The 27687-nt window shown below is 33.2% G+C and overlaps 1 protein-coding gene across 1 annotated transcript; it reads right to left on the minus strand.

Annotated features, from left to right (window-relative positions):
- Positions 1 to 140: 140 nt before the first annotated feature.
- On the minus strand, positions 141 to 27687 carry LOC139518038 (thrombospondin type-1 domain-containing protein 7B-like). The gene is made up of 24 exons (XM_071309680.1): positions 27368 to 27687; positions 26397 to 26537; positions 25199 to 25339; positions 24752 to 24892; positions 24148 to 24288; positions 23871 to 24011; positions 23147 to 23287; positions 22314 to 22454; positions 20906 to 21046; positions 20271 to 20411; positions 17359 to 17499; positions 16266 to 16406; positions 15111 to 15251; positions 14192 to 14332; positions 13255 to 13395; positions 12524 to 12664; positions 10632 to 10772; positions 9703 to 9843; positions 9250 to 9390; positions 3313 to 3453; positions 2778 to 2918; positions 2006 to 2149; positions 1073 to 1456; positions 141 to 527 (listed from the first exon to the last, which is right to left on the minus strand). Exons 1-24 carry the CDS (start codon positions 27600 to 27602, stop codon positions 211 to 213), a joined length of 3900 nt encoding a protein of 1299 aa, XP_071165781.1. The 5' UTR covers positions 27603 to 27687; the 3' UTR covers positions 141 to 210.

Consider the following 27687-nt stretch of genomic DNA (forward strand, 5'->3'; position numbering starts at 1 on the left):
GTGGACAACAAGCTGTAGTTAAAACATACTTTGATTTTTCATCTTGTGTGTACTGTAAGGCAAACACGTATATCATTTTCAATATGAACACAAGTTATGATATTGTCCCCTCTATGGATATTAAAAAACGTGTCTCTTAATAACTCCAATATATTTATAATTCCAAATTTTTTTTTTGATGATACACAAAATTATTTTTACGCTAAAACTTTAATGGGGTAATGGACCTTTAAAAGGAACGCAATTCAATTTTCCAGCATGAATAAGGTCTTTTAAGTGGATGATTAACTTAGAAAACTGTCCCAAATCATCTACAGCAAACAGATGATCTCTTTGAGGTTCTGACACAAGTTTAGATAACTTTTGACGTCCATCATCTGTTGATATGCCAATCATCATTCCATAAACATCAGCCACATTCTTTAAAGATTGGGCTGCAGAAAGCACTACATTGTCGCCCTCACAATTGTACAAACCGTCTGTTAGTAATAAAACTTCCTTTTTTACAGCTTTGCTGGGTCTCATTCCTGTGGAATAACAGATACAAATATAATGTCACTAAATTTACCTGAATAACTCATAATTTAAAAGGGTTGAAATATTAAGAAACAGATTACCAACAAAATTAATATACATTTTATCCGAAATTTTGAAGTAAAGAGCTATACAATCATGAGGAAGATATATTCCTTAATTTAAAATCCTCGGAGTCTAATAATCAAACAGCAAAGGAAATATCAAATGAGGCTTTCAATTAAAGTAAAAACAATAAATCGAACATGTATTTCTTTTCTTCAAGGGCACACCAGGTTTTTGGCTTAATTCGTGTTGCACTATTTTTAGAATATGTGTTAAACTCTGGTTATTCTTGTTTGTCTCTTTATATTTTCGGCCATAGACATACAGGTTTGAATCGATACGGTGGACATGAATTTGCAAGTTTGTTTCCCTTAAGATAGCATAATTTGTCATTAATTATTATAAATGAGATGGATCTTACTATTCTAATGACACCACTGTATTTATAACGAAATATCGTTACACCTTTATTATAAAACCCTCGTGTACTTACCATTTGAAACTGTAAACATTGTTTCTCCTAACATTAATGCCTTTTCTGTGCATGTAGTACCAGGATTATAATGAATTGCCTTTATCGCATGTTGTGCCTGTTTTACGCTGTGATATTTATTGAATTTAAAAACAAGTTCTGAGTCAGTTGAAAACAAGATAGCAGAGAGTTGAATGTAATTCCCGGGGTTCTGTTTATGATCCAATGGATCACTAAGCGGACAGAACATTCCAATTAACTCTGAGAGGTCTTCCAATGTTTTTGCAAATGGCTCATCTCCAATGCTTCCAGAACCATCAATAAGAAGAACTAAGTCACGTGGTTGTACAACTGGGCGAACAAACTGCACTCCAAAATTTTCAGATGTTGTAGTCGTTGTGATAGCTATAAAAAAAATTGTAATTTCGAAGTTGTAAAAATATAATAACACTTCATTTTAATGTATTATATTCAAATTAAATCGACTTGCATGAGTGTAAACAACTCACGAACACCGTTTGCAATAAAAAAACCAAGTTATCAAGATTCATCGAATAACTATTATAAAAAATTAAAAAAAAACAACAACTGAAAACATTGTGCCATTTATTAGAACTATTTAGATATATTAAACGACAAATCATTGAAAACGGTTTACTTTTATACCCCAATTTTCTCCTTTTCTTACTTGTTATGTCTGTTTTTATTTTCAAACATTGTTGTCAAAATAATAGAATTTTATTCGACTGTCATACAAGTGAGAAGTTAAGCTAGTTTTATTACCAGGTTGAATCCATCACTTTTTCTACATAAAGACATGCCTGTACCTTGTTTACGAGTTCGGAATAAGGCAGTTATTTTCCTTTTGTTAGAGCTTATGAATTTGCATTTTTTGTAATTTTACTTTTTGCCCAAATTAAAGCAGATCGTAGTCTTAGAGTTAAGTATACATACGTGCATTTTTCGTTTGTCTTTCAACTGGACAAGGAGCTCCTCCTCCAAATGCTTCTTTTTTAATCTGTTTAATTCTTTCAATAGTTCCAAATCCAAAAGGCTTAGTCCATTGACCCCATTCACCAAGTTCACAATCTCTTTTCACTATTACAAAAAACATCAATATGTCAACATGGTCAATGATAAGTACAGAGCACTTATCTGTATGTTTTTGGACACATTTATAACCTTGCTAGAAATTTTCTTTTAGTAAATATATTGGTGTCTCAAATCACTAGAGATATGTTTTTTTCCCTCTTGATTGGGTCATATTTCAGATTGTGACATTTTACCGAGTGTGGTTTCGCATTGATATATGTATAAAATATGACGATTACACTGTTGCCTTTATTTACACCTCTAGTGTTCATGCGATACACTCATGTTTTGTTGTGACATTGTTTTGTCTATTGCTAATCAATTTATTGATGGCTTATTTGAATAAAAACAAGGAGTGGTGTGATCGTCAATGAAACAATATAAAAAAGAAGATGTGGTATGATTGCCAATGAGACAACTATCCACAAAAGACCAAAATGACACAGACATTAACAACTATAGGTCACCGTACGGCCTTCAACAATGAGCAAAGCCCATACCATAATTATATAAGTTGGTTATCACATGGATCACAAACAGAATAATATACAAATTTATCGTACGTTAAAATGAACTATAACCATCTTCAATATAATCTTATGTAAAGTTTGTATTTATAAATTAGTAAGTTTACCTGATTTAGTCTCTGTTGTTGCAGGACAAGGTTTACCAGTGCTAACAGGTTTAATAAGAATTCTTCTTGTTCTAATACATGTACCTTGGTTATCTGGATGGCCCCATGCAGTCCATTCACTAACAACGCATTGTACTACAACTACAAACATGTGTTGTTAATATAACTATAGCAAATTGTGATATTTAATATCGAAGTTTTATCTGTATGCATGCGTAACGTAAATAGTTATCAAAGGTACCAGAATTATAATTTAGTACGCCAGACGCGCGTTTCGTCTACATAAGACTCTAAATGATGCATATTTAAAAAGATATCTACAGTAAGTATATATAGAAGGGATAATCTCATCGATCAACGGAAATATCTTATTTAAATCTTAAGCGTTATAGTTCATTCTGTAGAAATCAAGGCCAATAATTTTTTTCTTCAAGAGTAATTGTCACAAATCGGAAAATCCAAAATATAATAAAAAGACAATATATATGCCTTAATCATCAAGCATAAAACTTTTAAAATGTATCAGAAACTTTACCCAGTTTAGTTTCTGTAGTGTAAGGACACGGAGTACCACTATTTACTGAGTGTCGAAGAATTTTCCTAGTTCTTGTACATAAACCATTTGTATCTGGATGACCCCATGTTGTCCATTCACCAATAATACATGATAATGCAACTAAAACATTAATGTATCCATATAAACAAATTGAATTATACAATGAGAAGTTTACAAAGACACTATATATTTAAACATGTGTAACGCGTATGGATAAAACGCAAGTGAATAAAAACAACAAACTATAAATTTGGTGAGTCTGATGGGTTTTCCTCAATTGTTCATTGGTTCCTCACCCTATAATGTAATTTGCCTGAAAAGTTAAGGAGTTGTATGACCTAAACTTCAGTTGGTAATTGTACTGTTCAAAACAAGATATGGATTAAATTTCCATTGAACGACAGAAACACCCCGAATATTATACTTTGTTTTGATGAAATTATACTATTTACCGGATTTGTTATAACATGAACAACACGACGCGTGACACATGTGTAGCAGGAATTGATTACCCTTTCGGAGCACCTGAGATCACCCCCAGTTTTTGAGGGGTTCGTCTTGCCTATTCTTTAGTTTTATATGTTGTGCCATGTGTACTATTGTTTGTCTGTTTGTCTTTTTCGTTTTTAGCCATGGCGTTGTCAGTTTATTTTTGATTTATGAGTTTAACTGTCCCTCTGGTATCTTTCGTCTCTCCTTGAATGTTATAAAATTTTGTAAGGTTATCTTAGAACACTATAAGAAATTTATAATTTCCATCTTTGTTTGATTGAAATAGTTTTAATTTTGAACGCCAGACGCGTGTTTCGTCTACATAAGAATCATCAGTGACGCTCATATCAAAATAGTTATAAAGCCAAACAAATACAAAGTTGAAGAGCATTGAGGATCCAAAATTCCAAAAAGTTGTGCCAAATACGGCTAAGGTAATCTATGCCTGGGATAAAAAAAATCCTTAGTTTTTCGAAAAGTTCAAAGTTTTGTAAACAGGAAACCTATCAATCATTTTTTCCTTTACTGTTAAAGTCATTAGATCAAATGGGCTTCGATTTTAAACATATTTTATTCATTAAGATATGGAAAGGATTTAGCAACAGGCACAGCCTAAAAAAGCTCTCTCCATTTTACATGTTCAAGGTATAATTCAATTATAACAACTGTATTTAAATTAATGAAACCAAATGGGCTTCACTACTACGTCCTTCCCTATTTGTTTAATCTTCATATTACAATTTTCACAAATTGAAAGAAACAGTTCAAGAGCATCACGGGAAATATAAGCATATCCATTATTCAGTTGAAAACTCGTATGATATCTGACCTTGACCTGTTTCTGTATGTGCATTATACAAAATACCATTGAATTCCTCTAGGAAGACATAAATTTAAAAACATCCCTCCTCATTCACAAAACCTCCAATAGTAAAATATAGTAACCTTGTGTTTCCTTTCTTATGATTCAAAAGTTTAATCATTCCCAAAAGATCATGGTACATTTTTCTTAAGTATGTGTTCCTTATTTTTCTTGATTCGAAATTTAGACCGCAAAAATACAAGAAAGGTGTCCTTAATTTACATGTTGTCACTTAATACTAATAATTCAGACAAAGAAGTGAAAAAGTCAAGATGGGCTGGGGGAATTTAACATTCTTTTTTGGATTAAAAACGATTATCTTATCCAAATGAAACATTGGCAACAAGAATGTTACCAAAGTACACGGATGCCCCCCTCGCACTATCATTTTCTATGTTCAATGGACCGTCAAATTGGGGTAAAAACTCTAATTTGGCATTAAAATTAGAAAGATCATATCATAAGAAACATGTGTACTAAGTTTCAAGTTGATTAGACTTCAACTTCATCAAAAACTACCTTGACCAAAGACTTTAACCTGGACTATACATATGACATTGGGGTCAAACCTTTAATTTGGCTTTTAAATTAGAAAGATCATATCATTGGGAACATGTGTACTAAGTTTCAAGTTGATTAGATGGCACCTTCATAAGGCATAAGATTTGAAGATCTGTCAACTGAATGTATATTAATATTAGGATTATAATTAAGCTTCATTATATCAAGAATACATTACCGAATATACATAAGTTCACTTGTTGCCTAAAACTATGTTTTAAGCTTAATGCCTAATTTTACTTATTGCCGCTTACATATACACTAGACTTGACAATAGAGCACGAATCAAAACAATAAAACAACCAACGTATAATAAAACTGAAGAACACTGAAAATTAAAATTTGAGAAACGTCTGCTAAATCTGACCATCCTTGTCTTGGATAGTATAATCTTGATATTTCGTACCTTCAGTAAATAAACATAGACAGACAGCAAATGAGCACTTACTACTGGAATGGTGAAGTATTTTGATTCTTTGTATGACTATTGTAAAATTAGGAAACAAAAGGGTCTAAAGACTATAAATTTATTAAAACAACAAACAAAAAAACCTCCTAGGAACATTCAAACCTAAAGTCCCTAATCAAATGGCAAGGTCAAAAGATCAACCACGTCAAACAAATGGAAAACAACTGGAATATTAAAAACCAATTCTTCAGAGAACAATTGAAGGTCTTTCCACCTCGATGATAAGAATGAAATTGAAAGAAGAATGTTAGAAAATGACACTCCTTGTTGATGTAATTTGGAACCTCAAACTGATATAAAACAATAAGACTAATAAGTATGTGCAGAAGACTTAATTGTTTTATAAAAAAAACAAGATTTGTTTTTAGCAAAGGTCAATCTTTAACGTCCAATTGACCTTTGACCTTGACCTCAATTTCAAGGTCATAGGTCAGTGAACTCAAATTAAAAGACCCAAGGTCAATCACTTTTGTGGTTGTGGAAAAATACTAATTTCAAATACATAACGGCAGAAAACTCCTATAAGGGTTAACCAAAACACTTCGACTTAAATATGTTGAATAAAATTAACGGTACCAATTTTCTTGCACCAGATGCGCATTTCGACAATACATGTCTCTTCAGTGATGCTCATGGCCAAAATATTTGAAATCCAAAGCTTATATAAAAGATGAAGAGCTATAATTCAAAAGGTCCAAAATGTATAGCCAAATCCGTGAAAGGAATCAGAGCTCTGCATGAGGGAGATACATTCCTTAATTTATAATAATTTCTAATATTTTGTAACAGCAAATTTTAATAACACAAAAAATCCGTATGTTCATTGAAGTTGCGCGTTATCGTAAACAGTTATTTGGCAAACACATCACATCATCAACTGTTATAGTTTCTTTTGAATAACGATAACAAACAAACTTCAAAATTTAGAACATGACCTTTGACCTTAACCTCAATTTCCTTCAAATGGATCAAGGACTTCATATCAAAAGACCGTAGCCCTCTGCGACTTACACCGTTTGAATTTATCCAACATATCGCCTATTTTAAATTTTCAATGGGAAATAACTCCCATAAGATGTCTTCCGATCACTCCAATCAAATTAATTAAATCATTCCTAAGAGTGGACGAACAATTTGGCGAAAACAGTTTGCTAAAATCTTTTACGGTTTTAGAGATATAGCGATAACAAGAAAAAGGGGATGCGGGGAGATAACTCCTATAAGAATAAGTGTTCGGTCACACAGAGTGAGTTTGAAACCCCCATTACTGTACAACATCATTGGCCAAAAATTCATTCGATATGTTGTAAGACAAAAAAGCATCTCAGACGGCAGAAGAAAAAAAAATAATCAGAAGAAAAACAAAAGGTCTTTCCACGAAAACTGGAAAGACCTAATTAATTAAAAACCAATTCTTCAGAGAACAATTGAAGGTCTTTCCACCTCGATAATAAGAATGAAATTTAAAAAACGATGTTACAAAATGTCAGTCCTTGTTGATGTAATTTGGTTCTTCAAATTGATATAAAAAAATAAGATTAATAGGTATATGCAGAAGACTTAATTGTTTTATTATGAACAGAAAATAATTTTTAGCAAATGTCAAAATCTAGAACGTCCAATTGACCTTTGACCTTGACCTCAATTTCAGGGTCATAGGTCAGTGATCTCAAATCAAAAGACCCCAGGTCAATCATTTGTATGGTTGTGGAGAAATACTGATTTCAAATACATTAGGCGAGAAAACTCCTATAAGGGTTTACCAAAACACTTCGACTGAACTTGGTTGAAGTTGCGCCTTATTGTAAACAGTAATTTGGCAAATACATCATATCATTAACTGTAACAGTTTCTTTTGAATAATGGCAAAATTTATACCATGCCCTTGACCTCCGACCTTGACCTCAATTTCAAGGTCATAGGTCAGTGAACTCAAATTGGAAGACCGGAGGTCAATCACTTGTATGGTTATGGAGAAATACTGATTTGAAATACATAAGGGGAAAAAAATCCTATATGGGTTATCCCAAACACTTTGACAGATATAGATTGAAGTTGCGTCTATTTGTAAACAGTTATTTGACAAAACACATCATATCATTTACTGTCACAGTTTCTGTGGAATAACGATAACAAGTAAAATTCAAAATTTAGAACATGACCTTGACCTTTGACCTTAATTTTCTTCAAATGGACCAAGGACTTCATATCAAGAGACTGTAGGCCTCTACAACTTATAACGTATAAATTAAGAATCTTAAATTTTCAAAGGGAAATAACTCCCTTGAGATGTCATCCGATCACTCAAGTAAAAAAAAAAAAAAATCATTATCAAGAGTAGACGAACAATTTGATGAAAACAGTTTGCTAAAATCTTTTACGATTTTAGAGATATAGCGATAACAAAAAAAGGGGACGCGGGGAGATAACTCTTATAAGAATAAGTGTTCGGTCACTCAGGGTGAATTTTAAAACCCCCATTACTGTACAACATCATTGGCCAAAAAATCCATTCGATATGTTGTAAGACAAAAAAGCATCTCAGACGGCAGAAGAAAAAAAAATAATCAGAAGAAAAACAAAAGGTCTTTCCACGAAAAGTGGATAGACCGAAAAATAATCCGAATAAAAACAAAAGGTCTTTCCACGAAAAGTGGATAGACCTAATAACATGACTCGGTACATGTACTTCCTTCATCATAAAAATCCCTGATATTTATTATCGATGGTCATATGATTAAAGTGCTCCATATTTCGTTAGTATCTAAGTATTATAGTTTTAGTCTTTTAGAACAAATTGAAACAGACTCACAAACATTTTTATTCCATTTAAAGCAAACCTTGAAAAAGAAATTTTTAAGATACATCACCACTGTTAGAAACATAATTATATTCGGTAGATTTCGACGCCTAAGACACAAAGGATGAGGTGCTCATAGTTTTTTAAATCTGGCCTTCGAAATTGAAGTGAATCAAAATCATGTGAATTTGTTGCAAATATGATTATAAAGTGTTTCCAAATTACAAACTTTATTATCTTTGAAAAAATTACTACGGTCACGGAGATTGAGGGTAGACGAATAACATGCTTCTATTAACTTATCTATCAATACTAAAAATTGAGAAAAGTTGGAAAATGGAAGAACCACAAAAATATTCATTGTATGAATGTTGTTATTCATCTAGACAACGCACAGCTATAGATTTTGTTGTGTATCACAATTGCATTTGATATGACATCGTTGGTAGAAAATAGCTTATTTCTACTTAACATTGTCTCATCTTTAAAACATGCATAAAAGAATATTCTTAAATCAAAACTTCCAGATTTCAGTAAAATATAAGACCAAACTAAACCATTACTCCACCTCTCCATTTTAAACTGGAGGTCAACATTGTGTTTAACTTATTCGTGTATAGCTTCTACTAATAAACAAGTGATAAAATGACAAGTTTTTTTCATCTCCTTGTGTGCTTCTTCCATAATCTGCTCCATTTACAATAAATTCCCTTAAAACAAAATCCTATTTACCTTTATCCTTATCAGTCAAAGTAGGACAGTTGTTACCGCCATTCTTAGGATGCTGTAATATAACTCTACTTCTCATTCTGTTTCCTCCTTCATCTGGAGTTGTCCACTCCGTCCACTGTGTAACCTCACAATTCACAGAAACTAAAATGTCATTTTATTTTGAAACATGTGTGGTAATTTTTATAAAATTTTATTGGTACACATTTATACAAATTGTGCTTCTTAAATTACATTACTCTAATTTCATTCGTATTTATAATTTCATGTTTATATTGTTGTCTTTTTGTTATCACTGATTTAATTTTGCCCTTTTTTATGTTCTGTTCTGTTCTTTTCTTTTGTTTTCCATTTCCTTTCTTTCTAACGTATTTGCTAAAGTATCTGTAATGTGACCCCATGGCTTTTAGAATTCAATTGATAATTTAAAAAATTCTGAAACTATTAAAAACATACTCAGCTGTGTTTGTTCAAGTTTAGGACATTTTTTCCCGCCATTCAAAGCATGTCTTTTAACATCACGTGTTCTAGATATTTTTCCATTTGTATCTCTTTTACTCCATTTTGTCCATTCACTAACCAAGCAATCCATTTGCACTAGTATATAGAAAGATCTCACATTATCAAATCATAAAAAATATATACAACCAAATTGAACTTTCAAGTCCCTTTCATGAATGTGACCTACCGAATTAGACTATTTACCGGATTCGTTATAACATGAGCAACACGACAGGTGCCACATGTGGAGCAGGATCTGCTTACCCTTCCAGAGCACCTGAGATCACCCTTAGTTTTTGGTTGAGTTCGTGTTGCTTATTCTTTAGTTTTCTATGTTGTGTCATGTGTGCTATTGTTTGTCTGTTTGTCTTTTTCATTTTTGGCCATGGCGTTGTCAGTTCGTTTTTTCTTTGTGAGTTTGACTGTCCCTCTGGTATCTTTCGTCAATCTTTTGAAAGAATAATAATAGAAATTGAAAAATAATATATTAGTGCAATTTTCAAGCGAGACATGATGTACAAATAGGTAAACCCAACTGAATTTGAGAAGGTCAATCTTATAGGGCTTACTGCCCTAAAAATTACATTTATGCATATTTTTAAGTTAATAAAAATCTTTAAAAACTGTAATTGAAAACAATATACTGTAAAACAACAAACATGTTTTAGGGATATACATGTAAAAGCCACGTCTACCTTCATTCCTATCAAGTTGGCACTTCATTTTTCGGTATTTGACTACATTTGGTCACACATGGAATGATAGGCGACATATTGATCCAACACCCATCGTTACTAAATACATAGTTACTCTAAATGTGTCTTTGTACTGTCTATTTAGAATATAAATCAACAGATTTATTCAAATAGTTTTTTTTTTTTTACCTTTATCGTTATCCGCCAAAGGAGGACAGCTTTTCCCACCATTTAGAGGAGCATCTAATATAGCCCTACTCCTTCGTCTGTTCCCTCCCTCATCTGGTGCTGTCCATTGCGTCCATTGTGTAACCTCACAGTCCACAGTAACTGAAAAGAAATCAAACTAAATGTACAGGTTATTTTCAGATGCAACAAAATTGGTACCGTTGATTTTATTACTACCACTGGGTCGATGCCTCTGCTGGTGGACTATTAGTCCCCGAGGATATCACCAGCCCAGTAGCCAGTACCTCGGTACTGGCATGAAAATACGGATTTTTTTGTGTTATTAAAATATGCTGTTACAAAATATTAGAAATTATTATAAATTAAGGAATGTATCTCCCTCATGCAAAGCTCTGATTCCTTTTACGAATTTGGTTATACTTTTTGGACCTCTTGGATTATAGCTCTTCAACTTTTATATATGCTTTGGATTTCAAATATTTTGGCCACGAGCATCACTGAAGAGACATGAATTGTCGAAATGCGCATCTGGTGCAACAAAATTGGTACCGTTGATTTTATTACTACCACTGGGTCGATGCCTCTGCTGGTGGACTATTAGTCCCCGAGGGTATCACCAGCCCAGTAGCCAGTACCTCGGTACTGGCATGAAAATACGGATTTTTTTGTGTTATTAAAATTTGCTGTTACAAAATATTAGAAATTATTATAAATTAAGGAATGTATCTCCCTCATGCAAAGCTCTGATTCCTTTTACGAATTTGGTTATACTTTTTGGACCTCTTGGATTATAGCTCTTCAACTTTTATATATGCTTTGGATTTCAAATATTTTGGCCACGAGCATCACTGAAGAGACATGAATTGTCGAAATGCGCATCTGGTGCAACAAAATTGGTACCGTTGATTTTATTACTACCACTGGGTCGATGCCTCTGCTGGTGGACTATTAGTCCCCGAGGGTATCACCAGCCCAGTAGCCAGTACCTCGGTACTGGCATGAAAATACGGATTTTTTTGTGTTATTAAAATTTGCTGTTACAAAATATTAGAAATTATTATAAATTAAGGAATGTATCTCCCTCATGCAAAGCTCTGATTCCTTTTACGAATTTGGTTATACTTTTTGGACCTCTTGGATTATAGCTCTTCAACTTTTATATATGCTTTGGATTTCAAATATTTTGGCCACGAGCATCACTGAAGAGACATGAATTGTCGAAATGCGCATCTGGTGCAACAAAATTGGTACCGTTGATTTTATTACTACCACTGGGTCGATGCCTCTGCTGGTGGACTATTAGTCCCCGAGGGTATCACCAGCCCAGTAGCCAGTACCTCGGTACTGGCATGAAAATACGGATTTTTTTGTGTTATTAAAATTTGCTGTTACAAAATATTAGAAATTATTATAAATTAAGGAATGTATCTCCCTCATGCAAAGCTCTGATTCCTTTTACGAATTTGGTTATACTTTTTGGACCTCTTGGATTATAGCTCTTCAACTTTTATATATGCTTTGGATTTCAAATATTTTGGCCACGAGCATCACTGAAGAGACATGAATTGTCGAAATGCGCATCTGGTGCAACAAAATTGGTACCGTTGATTTTATTATTTTAAAAAGGCGGTTGCTTCGATCAATTAATTTCATTTCGGCCCTGATCAGTTTCCAGCCATTGTGGATTAGTTTGCTTTCTTTCAAAGATATTGTTTTTGTTGACTCTCCAAACGTTTCGTCTCGAGCGTGAATAATACGGTGCTTAAAAGATTAATCTTTCTTTGTTAGTAATCTTTTCTCTCTTTTCATACATATTTTTGTCAAACTGCAGTAGAATAATTATTAAGCAGAAGCTGATTACATAATACTTGTTTAAACAATATCATGCATACCCAGCTGTGTTTGTTCTAGTGTTGGACACTTGTTTCCACCATTCAGGTTATATCTTGTAACATCACGTGTCCTTGTTATTTTCCCATCTTTGTCTCTTTTACCCCATTTTGTCCATTCACCGACCAAACAATCCAAAGGTACTAGTATTTACAAAATATATTATACATTGTTTATCTTGGAAACTTAAAAAAAAAATTAAACTTAGTGTAACTATATTTTATATTCTAAATCTTGTGTAACTATATTTTCAGATATTAAATCTTGTGTAACTAAATTTTAGATGTTAGATAATGTGTAACTATATTTTTAGATGTCCTTTTGATATATTTTTTTTCATAAAAATGAAAAAAAATTATTGCACAGAAAATAGTTTTTAAGTTCTCATTCATGTGCATTTATTCTTACTTCCCTGACATTAACTTACTGTATCAAATTATAGCCTATTTATTTTATTATTGTGAAGAATAGCAGTTTCGTTGCTTGGTGTTCAACTGGTTCAGATAAAATGAAAACATCGAAAATAAAATGTACAAAGCCAGACAATATATTACATGAAACAATAAATGACAATTTGAATAAAAACTCGCACTTTTATTGAAAAGTCAATTAACCAATTTTACCTTTATCATTATCGGTCAAAGATGGACAAATGTTACCACCATTCAGAGATTTTACCTTTATCATTATCGGTCAAAGATGGACAGATGTTACCACCATTCAGAGATTTTACCTTTATCATTATCGGTCAAAGATGGACAGATATTACCACCATTCAGAGAAGGCTGCAATATAACTCTACTTCTGAGTCGGTTTCCTCCTTCATCGGGACTTGTCCATTCGGTCCACTGTGTTACCTCACAATTCACGGAAACTGAAATGTTTTCTCATTTAAAAACTTATCATCCGGTTTTCAATTATTATTTTAAGAATATTAGAATTATGACTGTGTATATTTAACTGTTTCGTCGTCTGTCTCTGCTAGTTATTGTAAATTTACCCTTGGCTGATTTTGGATCTACTGTGCAACTGTTTTCGTTTTTATATTCTTGAACATCATCATATCTTGTTGCAAAATATATTAGTCTCAATTATACCCGATAAAATGACGAATATGTGTCGTTCACATCAGTATTAAACATTCATTTCATTATGTCACCTCTAAAAGGCGGGATGAAAAATTGTTATTGTTCTCGTCCGACGGTCGTTTATTTTTCTCCTACGCTTCATGTCCCTTTTACTTTATGGTGATTATTGTGTAAATATTCCACTTGATTAATCTTCACCGTAAAAAGATCACCATTTTTGGTGTGTACCTGATTTTTGTAAAAGTTTGTCATTGTCATGAAAATAGAGCAAACGTGGAAACTGTAAATCATTCCAAACCATACAGAATTTTTAACCTGTAATGTGCAGATGTGCCATCTACTTCGAAATATTAAAAAAAGATGTTGTTCCAACGTATTCGGCAAAATATATAGTGTATTATTTCAAAACTGTTAACAGTCCTGTGTACAAGTGTTGTTTTGTTTGAACTGTTTTAATGACCACGGAATCCAAATTTGGAGTGTTTGCAATTATAATTATAGTACTGATAACTTGTCAAACAACAGCATTGTTGTTTTATAAATTGATTCAACGATACGTATTGAGACTATTGAAATGCATACCCAGTTGTGTTTGTTCTAGTGTAGGACACTTTTCCCCACCATTTAGGTTATATCTTAGAACATCACGTCTCCTGGTAATTTTACCGTCTTTATCTCTTTCACTCCATTTTGTCCATTCACCAACCAAACAATCCAAAGGCACTAGTACAAAATAATGTAATAATATTACCAGTACGAATTTAACTGCACCGGATATGTCGACAATAAATGTATCTTCAGTGGTGCTAGATCCAAAACTTGTTACAAGCGCTGAGAAGCTGATAAAACCAATAGGACCAAATGTAAAGTCAAAAGTTGCAGCAACTTTTAACAAATAAATATCCGTATATTCCAAGTATCAATGCAAAAGAACAGTACAAAATCCAGTTGGCCTAATTGTTGTTCATGTACACCCCAGCTATATAAGTCAAGATTACATTTGTTTTCTATACATCACTGTAACGTTGCCATGTCCCTACCCTCTATTGTATTGTTTAAAAACTTGCACTCTCGTCACACTTATATCATTTAAAATCTTAAGACTCAGACAATGTAGATTTTTGACATTAACTTTAGATATAAAACAAGTTGACCGTCAAGAAGACGACATGAGCATCTATTGTACATAATAAAAAAGCTTGTCCAGTGTCTTGAATTCATTCTTTGTTACTTGATTCAACGAAGGCGCCTATCTTCTCTCTTGACGCGAATGTATATGTAAATGTAAATTATTGCACACGAAAAAAATAACACAAAGAGAATATTAACACCAAAGAGTTCATGTAATAAACTTTACACGTTTTGAAATATACAATTCAAGATTATAAAGGGGCAAACTCCTTTGAAGACATATAACTTTAACTTGACCTCTTCCTGCAAATGTATCGTACAGTTATGGTCATGTTTTTAACTGAATAAAACTATAATATACCAAATTCACCTTTCTTCTTTTGCCACAAGTCTGGGCACTTCATTCCATTGTTCAATGGTTTAACGTGGATTGTACGGAATGATTCAACATTACCACCTTCATCTGGTTGGGTCCAGGCACTCCATTCACTCACTACACAATCTATTGGTACTGAATAAAAACATAAATATTGCAATTGGATACTCACTACACTGTACATTGGTTACTGTAACGGTACTGAAATTAATGATAACTATTTCATTTGGGTGAACAGACACCCGACCTACTCACTATTGGTACTGACAATTTGAATTAAGCCGGAAATGGCAATTATCAGGCGTTCAAAGTACATTAATATACATAAAATGACTTCATTTAAACAGGGAATACGTACATATATGTTAATATTCTTCTCAACGTTTCAAGCAACTGAACTTCTCTAACGAACCTGATAATGGTAACTATAGAATCACTTATATAAATACTATATTGAAATATAAATGACGAAAGTCAATCAAACGAAAGAGAAGTTGAAGTAATAGAAGGAGGGGAACAACAAAACTATTATTAAAAGAAAAACAGATAACGACGGTATGATGCATACAAAACAAACAACGAACGGACAAATTAACAAACTGCAAAACACTAGACACAAATTTAAGGTCAACACAACAAAATATACCAAACTAAAAGCCAGATGTGACACAAGTCACATTTGTCCTGCTGATATTGGCCATTGTAAACAATTTAGTGTTTAGTCCAATGTTTCAATCAAGGAAAAGAAGAAAAGATGAAATGAGTATACATATGCCAATTGGAACAAATTCGCTGCAATCTGCATGTGAGATATATATTCTATAACGGTTAACCAAATCTTAATGCCATTTGTAAAAATAAGAAGCCTTCATACAATAGATTGCTTGTATATACGTAGAGAAAAGATAATGTTATCCCTTCGAAAATGTTTTTAAAAAAAACATAGAAAAACATAGCTATGAATAACATCAAGGAAATTTAGGTAACATGTATCATCTTATAGTTGATGTGCTTTACTCGGTTTTAGTTTGTAAAGCGGATTTATTTTCTCTCAATCGATTTATGACTTTTGAACAGTCGAATACACCTTTATGATGAACTAAAATATCATCCCAGTCTTTTTGTTACATTATAACAAATATCTCTTACCATATTTCGTATCTCTGAGTTTAGGACATTCTGCCCCGCCATTAAGATTTTCCTGAATAACATAACGCTCTCTGTATGTGAATCCTGTATTGTCATGTGGTTTCCATGTACTCCACAAACTGACTATACAATCAACAGGTACTGTTTAATATATAATTCATCAATTATTAATTAAATGGGTTATTTTTTTGATAGTTCAGTATTTTTGTGATTTTACTTTTTACGTACATGTAATAACAAATCAACTATAACAGTGCTTAGCAAGTTTTATCAACTCATTTTGGTTGTTCCGAAGAATAGAGAACCAAGAAGTAAGAAGTGCAAGACACTATTTAATAGATATTCTGAAAAATAATCTTTTTAGCAATATTATTCCTCTTTCTGTTTTGACCTTTATTCAAAACACAAAAAGGTTAAGTCAAACTGAAACAAAAACAAAATATTTCAGTATGTTCATAACAATTGATACAATAGCTTAGTTCTGCAAAATAAAACTAGGATGAACAGGTTGAAAATTGGACTGCCATATTGAAAATATGACAATGCTGATTAAGGAATATATATGTACATTTTGCTGACACCAGGAAACCCACAGTAGTTGGTGCGATGTTTTTTTTAACGTATCAATAGTTAGAAAGTGTCACCATTCCGACCGTCGTATCTTCCATCACGCAAAGTCTAGAATACATACTCTCCGGTTCAGCGAGATGTTTTACTTGACGGAAAAAATCAACAGATGACCATATTTTCATACCTTAATCGAGCCTTTGGTCGTTAGATTTATAAATCAAATGACATTATTTCCCGTCGCACTTGCGCTGTGTGGTGCCGGAATTACTCATGAAACATCATCGTTAGAGACACTGCATACGAAACTTTTATCGACGAATTAGAGTACACAAAGGCAATAAATCGATAAAAATACATTTCTGAAGATTTTGATCAAACAATATAAAGTCCATATACACATGCTTTATAGTAAATTATAGTCATTCAAGTATATAAAACACATTTAAGTTGTTTTTGGTCATTTAAAATATCATATAGTTTAAAGATAAAGTAAATAATGAATGAATATTGATAAAATACATGCCGTTTTTTGAATCTTTTAATACAGGACATATCTTTCCACCATTTAAAGGCTTCACAATAATTGTTCTTTCTCTCCTGCTAATACCACTATCATCCAATGGACCCCATTCACTCCATACCGTTACAAGACAGTTAATTGGTACTGAAAAAAGAATCATCAGAGAATATTTCATAGACATTTGTGTCACATTAGAAAAACAATTATTGCTAATGCCCGCGTCACACTGTCCCGATTTTTACGCCGATTGCAACACGATTATGGAAATTTTCAAAATCGGGACTGATCGTATCCAGATCGGGCTATTCGTAGTGCCATCTTTAACCATCTTTAACCATCGGCCACTTTTTCTAGCCTTCGGGAACAACTTCGGGAAGGGTTCTAAATTTTTTAACATGTTAAAAAAATCCCCGAAGGTGCGTCCGATGTTGAGGGTTCGTATTGAGTTCGTATCACCATCCTCACCATCGTAATGTCACCGGGAATGCATCTTTGAACATCGTATTGCATTCGTGTTTCCATCGTTTCCATCGGGCAGTTTTGACATGACGATGTCTACACGAATGAATCACGAAGCTACCCGAAGGTCTTACGATGGCAACACGACTTCGTGAAGACCTCGTAATCCCGTCGTGTTGGCATCGAATAAAAGTACGAAGGCGACAAGATGGGACTACGACGGCAATAAATCCAGCTAAATGTAATTAAGTTAATTTTCGCGCTAAAATACATTTAAAGTGCCATGCGCGATATGCACTGGTCTGTCTAATACGACAGTTAAGAAAGACGTTTACAAAACATGGAGCTCATATCATATGATTCTATGAGAACACGAAAGGCGACAGCGTTGTTTCTATTAATTCAAATGGAACAAGAAGAGCAGCTATTACAGGCTCAGGATTTACTTTTACAAGTAAAATATTATTTTTTGTCAATTTTTCATATCAAGTAACATAATGAAAATCATAAACGCACCTCGTACATCAACACTGCAGGTACACGTATAAAGGGAAACCAACTTTTTCTTCATTATTCTGATTTTTTATGTATCGTCTGAGTTGTTGTCACACGCATGTTTACTCCATAACCATTTTGTTTTCTATATGTCATATTTTGCCGCATTTGTTGCTTTCCCCACATCTTTCCTTTTGTCTATATTATTATGATATTCTCCTGGAAAGAGCTCTTTTTGAATAAAAGGGACCAACGAACCCATTACCTTACCTTTAAGATAGATCAGTAAACATGGGCATAATTATGGGTGATTATTCAGACTAGTGCACACATTATACAGTTCAAACATGGCAATGCCGAGCGTGGCATCCCCTCGTATGTAGCATATTGGGGACAAATATGGACACTATATATGTATTTGACACATGCAGACAATGGTAAATTGAATATGCATATTTGATACATAAACTATTTTTTTAGAAATCAAACATAACATTCAGTAACTGGAAATACCTTTAATATTGTCTTTAGAACCAGCATGTAAAAAAATGAGCAACCAATTTCCTGTGTATTATGCTATTTCAAGGAGAAAAAACAAGTCCATCTGCATGACCTTGACCTTTGGCCTTGAACGTAAAAAATGTCAGATCATTACAAGGAGGAACAATATACCAAATGTGGTTAAAATCTCTTGAAGCATATTGGTTTTAGAGTGTCCACAAGGGTGATATTGCCTTGTATTACAACTGCCACTGTGACCTTGACCTTTGAACTTTAATGTCAATAGCGCTTAAGATATTCTCCTTCATATCCTTTATATGCAGAGACTCAGAGTCAAGTTTTACCCTTCAAACCCACGGTCTTCCGTCTTATGATTAAACCAGAAAGTAAATGTACAATATAATATATATTCAATATCGATCAAACAATATAAAACGCGTGATCCCTTCGACATATAATTTTTGAAATACTAAGGCTTTTCTACCTCAGGCATAGATTACCTTAGCTGGATTTGGCCAAACTTTTAGGAATTTTGGTCCTCAATGCTCTTCAACTTTATTTGGCCATTTATCTTTTTTGGATTCGAACGTCACTGATGACGATGTAGACGAAACGCGCGTCTGGCGTATATACAAAATTTATTCCTGGTATCTATGATGAGTTTATTTAAATGCATCGTAAGCTGTACACGACGTCTTTTAGACATCGTATGGTCATCGCGCCATCATCGTAATCCATCGTGTAGCCTTCGTAATCCATCGTGTAGCCTTCGTGATCCATCGTGTAGGCTTCGGCTGAGATATGAAGCTTAAATACCCGTCTTCGGTTAACCTTCGTATGTCCATCTTTTGCTATCGTATATAATTTCGGCACCATCATATAGACTTCGTTATTCATCGTACTTGCTTCGGTCACTTTTTGGTATTTTAACGAGATCGGGACCAACTTCGTACGAACTTACAATTTTCGCATTCGGGTGTCCATCGTATATAAAAATCGGGACAGTGTGACGCGGGCATAAAAAAATCTAAAATCATTGTCTTACGTAACAATTGGCTCAGTAAAACGGATGCATGCTACTTTTAAATATATATGTCCGACAAATGTTTATGTGATGTTTTCTAAAACTGTTACGAGTATTTTATATAGTAATAATCTTGTACTATTAATGATCTGCCATTCCAAAAATACCAGTTATATTAAAGATTTAAATTGTAAAATACATCTCATTTTAGGATTCGTCAAAATTTAAAATCATTTTTTTCTAATACATCAAAAGTCACAGGAAAGCAACAATTCGTATCCAGTTGACAACATCAAATTGCTCATCAAGTATTGTTTTTAACTTTATTAATTGTATTGCAAACTAAACACATGAAGTACTGGATATAATGCCTTGGTACACTAGTTGTTTTCGAATTCCATTTGAGATATATATGCTCTTATAAATATAAGTGTACCTGTTTTTGTATCCTCTAAAGGCGGGCATGGATCCCCTTTATTCAAGGGAGTTGTGACAATAGCTCTGTAGCGTCTAGCAATACCTTTAGAATTTATTGGACCCCATTCATTCCAAGCACTGACTTGACAATTTATGTTCACTAAAACATATAATGAATTAAATACAGAAAGTCAATGGTTTGTGATTACTTGAAATAACGGTTACTTTAAACAATGTCATATTGTGCCAAATAAAAACAAATGGTGTATTTGTAATAATATTTTTGTCATTAAACAGTAAAATACAGAAAAATTCAAAAAAATAATTTCAAAATTTTGCTGTCGATACTGTAATTTGATCATAAAAAGTTTCTGTCTAAGTGTCGTAAAATTCCATAAAGATTTACAAAGCTATTGGTGGAAATAAAAACTTTAATCCTTGACTAAACTAAGTTTAAACTCCGCAGATATATATATATATATCGATTGTTTTCGTGAATAATCTAATAATGTGTCTTCAATCTAACGATATGTTACATATGTTAATTAAGGACACTTTGAATTTATCAAATCCCTGACATTGTTTGTATAAGAAGCGAATATTCTTTCCCATGATATCTGTGTATAGGAAACAATCTGACAATTTGGTACGTACCTAATCTTGTTTCGATAAGATGTCCACACTCTTTCCCTCCATTTAAAGGTTGCTGTGTTACAAATCGCTCTCTTCGTGAAAGCCCTTGGCTATCATGTGGACTCCAAACACTCCAAACAGTGGCAATACAGTCAACTGACACTATAATTACAGATACAATAAGCTGTCGTAATGTAAGCCATTGTAAGAGGAAATATTTTATTTTCTCACGATAAAACACTCATATATTGAAATTTTATACTTGCTCTAGTTTGTTCTCATGGTGGAATGCCAAACTTGCTTTTTTCACATACCAGAATGTCATACATGCTTTAAACCAAGGTTCCGTGTTGAAGGCCGTATTTGAATCTTTAATCGTTTACTTTTTTACACGATATACTTGCATGGAGAGTTGTCTCATTGGCACTCATACCACATCTTATTATTTCTATTAACTTTGTTCGCATGGTGGAATAACATACCTGCAGTAGTTTATTATCATTATAGATTGTCAGTCCTGCAGTAGTTTGTTATCAATATGAAATGTCATACCTGCTTAATACAAAAAAAGAAGATGTGGTATGATTGCCAATGAGACAACTGTCCACAAGAGACCAAAATGACACAGACATTAACAACTATAGATCACCGTACGGCCTTCAACAATGAGCAAAGTCCATACCGCATAGTCAGCTATAAAAGGCCCCGATAAGACAATGTAAAACAATTCAAACGAGAAAACTAACGAACTTATGTATATAAAAAAAATGAACGAAAAACAAATATGTAACACATAAACAAACGACAACCACTGAATTACAGGCTCCTGACTTGGGACAGGCACATACATAAATAATGTGGCGGGGTTAAACTACTTACGTTTGTTCTCAAGATGGAAATGTCATACCTGCTTTAGTTTGTTCTAATGTCAGAATTTCATACCTGCTTTCGTTTCGCGGAATTTCATACCTGCTTTAGTTTGTTCTAATGGCGGAATGTCATACCTGCTTTAGTTCGTTCTAATCGCGGAATGTCATAACTGCCTTAGTTTTTTCTAATAGCGGAATGTCATACCTGCTTTAGTTTTTTCTAATGGGGTAATGGCATACCTGCTCTAATTCGTACTTATAGTGGAATATCATAACTGCTTTAGTTTGTTTTAGTGGGGTAATGGCATACCTGCTTTGGTTCGTACTTATAGTGGAATATCATACCTGCTTTAGTTTGGTTATAATGGCGGAATGTCATATCTGTTTTTATTCGTTCTTATGATAGAATGTCACACCTGCTTTAATTCGTACTTATAGTGGAATATCTTAATTTACAGCTTTAGTTTGTTCTAATGGGGTAATGGCATACCTGCTTTAATTCGTACTTATTGTGGAATATTATACCTGCTTTAGTTCGTACTTATTATGGAATGTCATACCTGCTTTAGTTTGTTCTAATGGCGGACATGGATCACCGTTGTTTAGAGGAGTTGTCACAATTGTTCTGAATCTTGTAGATATACCTTCAGCATTCAATGGACCCCATTCATTCCAAGCACTTACTATACAGTTGATATGAACTAAAATATAATTAAACATCACTAATAGAAAGCAAACCTTTAATACAGTATTGTGTGTTTGGGTTTAAATCATATGGAAAACTATTGTAAGATTCGGACAATTCGATAGTTCTAAACAAAGCCAAAAAACTTTTCATCACTATTTCTTTGCCTCATGTAAATCACATATGATTAGGTATAAAACCAAAATAACAACAGGAGAAAACAAAAAAAGAAAAACCTATATTGCTACGAGTATGCATAAGACAGAACAAAAAACTTTGAATTTTATATATAAATTGTTCTACCAAAATGACGACAGACTTTGTTGATAATAAATAAAGTGCAGGTCAAACAAGACAATTATAAACAAATCATACCAATTCATACTCGAAGTAACTACAAACTAGTTAATGGTTTTTGATCTGCTGATATCTTTGTATGCAGTTCTCCACCAAAAGTTATCGGTGGTTAGACGTCAGAGTAGATTTATTACAGCAACGTTATAAACTGTTGAGAAAACACGATATAGTAAAACGCAATAATAAACAGATATCAATGTTGAAAAAAGAAGTCTCGCTAAAACTATGAATGAGTGAATTAATAATTCAAAAAATACAAGAGCAATGATCGATCGAGCATTACAACAGAATGATTATAATATATTACAATTCAGTCTATCAGCAACAAAACAAATAATTGGCCATAAATACCTAATTTTGTCTGATAAGTAACTGGACATTCTGCTCCTCCATTCAAAGCCGGTTGGGTTACATATCGTTCTCTGTGGGAGTGTCCGTTGTTATCATGGGGACTCCAATCGCTCCACTTCGTAACCACACAATCGATTGGAACTTGTAAAAGTCAAACAAAATTTATTAGATTATCTGTCACTTGAATGGATGTTCATGGTAATCAAATATATGCTTATATCTAAGATATAGTGGGGTTTTTTTTTAACTTTATGCATTGGTCATTGTAATTGCCTCATTCGAATGTTCAATCCATTGAGAAGTGCAACCCTTTTTACTATTATTCGAACAAAGTACCAGCATTAATTTGTACAATTTAAGCCTAAGAAGAAAAATCTTTACTCCAAGTAAAATGTTGGGCTGTACACTATTTGATTAGAATTTTTAATACTTGTAAATGAAAAAATTGCGTTATCTTTCTGTTAATATGTTTGTTGTCAGATACATAAAAGAGGGGCAAAAGATACCAGTGGGATATTCAACCTCATAGATCGAAAATAAACTGACAACGCCATGGCCAAAAAAGAAAAAAGACATATATCACCATAAATTTTGTTACGCATTTTGCCCATGTTTGACTTGAAGATAACGTTCAAATCTGTGTAGTATCCAAATACCACAAATAAATAATATGTCACAAAACTTCAAGTAATATCATAGATATAAAATAATATGATATTTGAACCTGCTTTGGTATCGTCTGTCGCTCCACATTCTTTCCCGCCATTTTTCTGTTCTCTGACTATTTCTCGTTCCCTGAAACTTATTCCTTTCTTGTTAGGTACTGTCCATTCTGACCAAACAGTCATAATGCAATCAAGTGGAACTGAAACAAATTATCAGTATATAATATCTTTGGATGTAAATGGTGAAATAAACTCGTTACAAATTGACATATCACAAACGTTTGGGATATATTTCATTCACTAACATGGTTTGCATATTTGTTGATTAATATTTACCTTCTAACTCTTCTAAGAGAGGTGGGCATGGCTGTCCTCCATTTAAAGGTTTATGTTTTCTTACTCGTGCTCGTGTTTTTATTCCCTCGTTGTTGACTGGTCCCCATGAACCCCAATCTCCAACAATACAATCAATTGGAACTACAAATATAGCGTTGACAATTGAAATATCTTGATATGTTTATTGAAAGGACAAAATTGTTGCTAGCCTTATCCATGTTATATTGAACTCTCTTGCAAAAGAAGTTCCTTCATAATATTATTTCCATATGAATAAACAATCCTGAACTTTATTTTGTTCGACCTGGAACAGATATTATGGTATTGCATATAACAATTTTTCCAGGAAAGCATTTATCAATTATAAGTTTACCTTCACGGTGTATCTTTTCAACCCATTTTTTCAGGCAATTTTTTTAATCATTTTAACAAAACTATAAAATTTACACTGAAGAGGGGTTTATTGTATGCACAATGTGAAGCTACGGTTGTAGGTATTGCACATAGATTTTTTCATATGAGTAGTTTATTAACATATCAAGTGAGTTGCGTGAACCTAATAATTAGTCTTCAATAAATAAATATATGTAAGAACAAATAATACCTGCTTTAGTTTCAATCGTATGTGGACATTCTTTACCCCCGTGTATCGGTGTAACTTCCACAAATCTCTGTCTATTAGATATTCCGTCTTTATCGTGCTTACTCCACTCGCTCCAGGTCGATACAACGCAGTCAACAGATACTATAAATAATAATGACGCCATACAAGAACAAAACAGATGTGTTATTAAAGTTTGAAAATTGTACTATATAATGAATAAAAATTATACAAAAGAAATACATTGTAGTTATAGAAAGAAGAAAAAAATATACAAAGGAAGTAAATGATTTTTTTTTAAATTCAACAATACTATTGCCATTATAGCATTGCACAAGATGCAGTTTTTCCGTTACCATTAATTGGTAACGCATACCCATTTAACGGGTTTCTTTGGAAAAGGTTGTTCATAACTTGAATAATATCTACATAAATATGCAGTTATGTTACCTTTTATTGTTTCAACCAATGGTGGACATGGTCTACCGCCATGACATGGTCGCTGTAAAATAATTCTGGTCCGTTGCCGAACCCCTTGTGAATCCACTTGACTCCATAATGACCATAGACTTACGACACAGTCTTTTGCAACTGAAAGTAATGAGACTAATGAATCAATAATCGAAGTTTAATGTCCAGCGCAACTCATTCTCGATACGTACAGTAAAACATTATCTACTTATGATTATTATATAATTTGTATATCTAAAATTACTCGAATGGGCTTAGTCTGTTAGAATTCCCCCTATGTTAACACTTTGAAAGACCAAATTGCCATGACCATTAAGCGCCAAGATCATTCATAAATATTCGAGATATTTATTTTATTCAATTTTACCAAACTGAATCACTAGCCTGTCAACATTAGAGTTTTAAGTTCGTGTCCCGCACGTGGCAGGTGAATTCGACTCCGCTATTTATTTCATTCAGGATAAGTTCTAAAATTACAAAACTTTTTCATCCAGTAGACCCTGTTGATCCCTGTTTAACCATTTCAACATGCATGATACTTTTTAATGAAACCTGTTTAAACTATCGAAAATACTTCAAACAAAAGATTTTTTTAATTCTGATTTCGAAAAAGTGGATCATAATATATCCAAGTTTCCTAAAGATCGCTTTCTAAAGTTTTTCCTCCCTCAGCTCACTACTGATGACCTCTATTTTTCGGAAGCCTGACCCAAACAGGTAGTTGTATAAATGACTGTTCTACCCGGATTGGACTACATAGCGATAATGTGCATCTTGATTGACTAAGATTGTCAGTTTTCCTACAGAAGGCCAATGGTTTTTACCGCGCACCCGACCGTCTCCACAAATACAAACTGGCGACACAGAGATGAAAGCGAGGTAAATACCAATAAATCGAGCACTCAAATCAAAATAAAACATATATTGATTTCAGCAATCTATGATATCGCGGCTATTGCGTTTTATTGATAAATCAAACATCTGTATAACAACGCGTGATTATCGTCCTTGATAATAATTGATAATAATTGTGTAAATATTTCAACATACAGTATTTCGAAATTTTTCTTGATACATACTCATAAGGAAAGTATAAAGAACGATATATAATTAAGTTTCATTTGAGACAAAACACAATATCTAAAGATATGTAAAGGTATCAATAAAAACAACATACCTTGCTTAGTCTGATATACTATTGGACATGGTCTTCCTCCATAGGATGGTCGTTTTAATATGTTTCTTTCCCTAAAACTGACACCCGACTGATTCGGAACACTCCATAATGACCATTGTCCAACCGCACAATTACAAGGAGCTGATTATGGTATAAATGTGAAATATATTAAAACGTGTTATCATCAAGAGAAATACGAATAATGAGAAATTAGGTCTTAGCCGTTTGCACATTAAGCAAATTTGATAAAAACATGAACTTATACATCGTACTTACAAATTAACTAAAGAGGTAATGATGGTTTTCCCTATATCTGTTTCAAGGCAAACTTTAGTTTTGAAAATCTCAAATGTGGGCCCAAATTCCTCCAGTCTAGCCGTTATACTCTAGGATGAGGTTGTTTTTCCTTGAGTCATGCTTAATGTCTAAATTCGCAACAATATCACCTAGGCATTGTTCATAAATTCTTATACATCTTGTAAGATCAGTCTTACCCTCTTAGTAAAATGGTAAAATAAAAATCTTAGATGACCGTAAGGTTAGAAATCATCCTATACCCACCACACCTTTAATTAAAGGACGGTATAAATTAATCGCGCCATATAACAGTTGACCCACTTTGTAGAAGATATCGAAATGATGTATTGTTGGTTTTTTTTATGGTTATTTTAGTGATTTTATTGGAAGTCACACCACATCTCCTTATATTTTTACTTTTTGTTTTCCAGGAAATAGAATTGTGGAATCTTAATATCTATAGATAACACAAAAGAAGATATGGTTTCTATTCGAACCGTCTTTTGCAATGCTAAATGTGAACAACGAAGAACTAGAACAAGCATCCATTCACTCTAAAACAAATCAAGCCATGATTTCTCAAATAACACAATATTATATAGAATAATTTATATATGGAGTAAATATTTAAGAATATCAAAGGTTGGGGAGGATGATGAGCAGGATGTTTTTACCTGTTCTTGTTTCGATCAGATTAGGACACATTCCCCCGCCAGGTGTAGGATGTCTTATAATCCACCTGTATCTTCTTTGGATTCCAAAATAGTCTGTTTGTCCCCAGGTTGCCCACTGCGAGACTATACACTGAGCCGGTGGTCTATAACCGCCATATCCACGATTCCTAGGATAGTAACTATTACACCGTGCAATGTAGATCAAACATGTAAAGGTTATAACACGAATCAACATTTTATCATTACACTGTAAGGATTCCTCATCTATCACTGTACACTATGTACCAGAAGGAATTGTTTTGAGGGAATGAATTATTCCT

This window comes from Mytilus edulis, chromosome 3, assembly GCF_963676685.1.
Source record: "Mytilus edulis chromosome 3, xbMytEdul2.2, whole genome shotgun sequence".
Taxonomy (NCBI): Eukaryota; Metazoa; Mollusca; class Bivalvia; order Mytilida; family Mytilidae; genus Mytilus; species Mytilus edulis.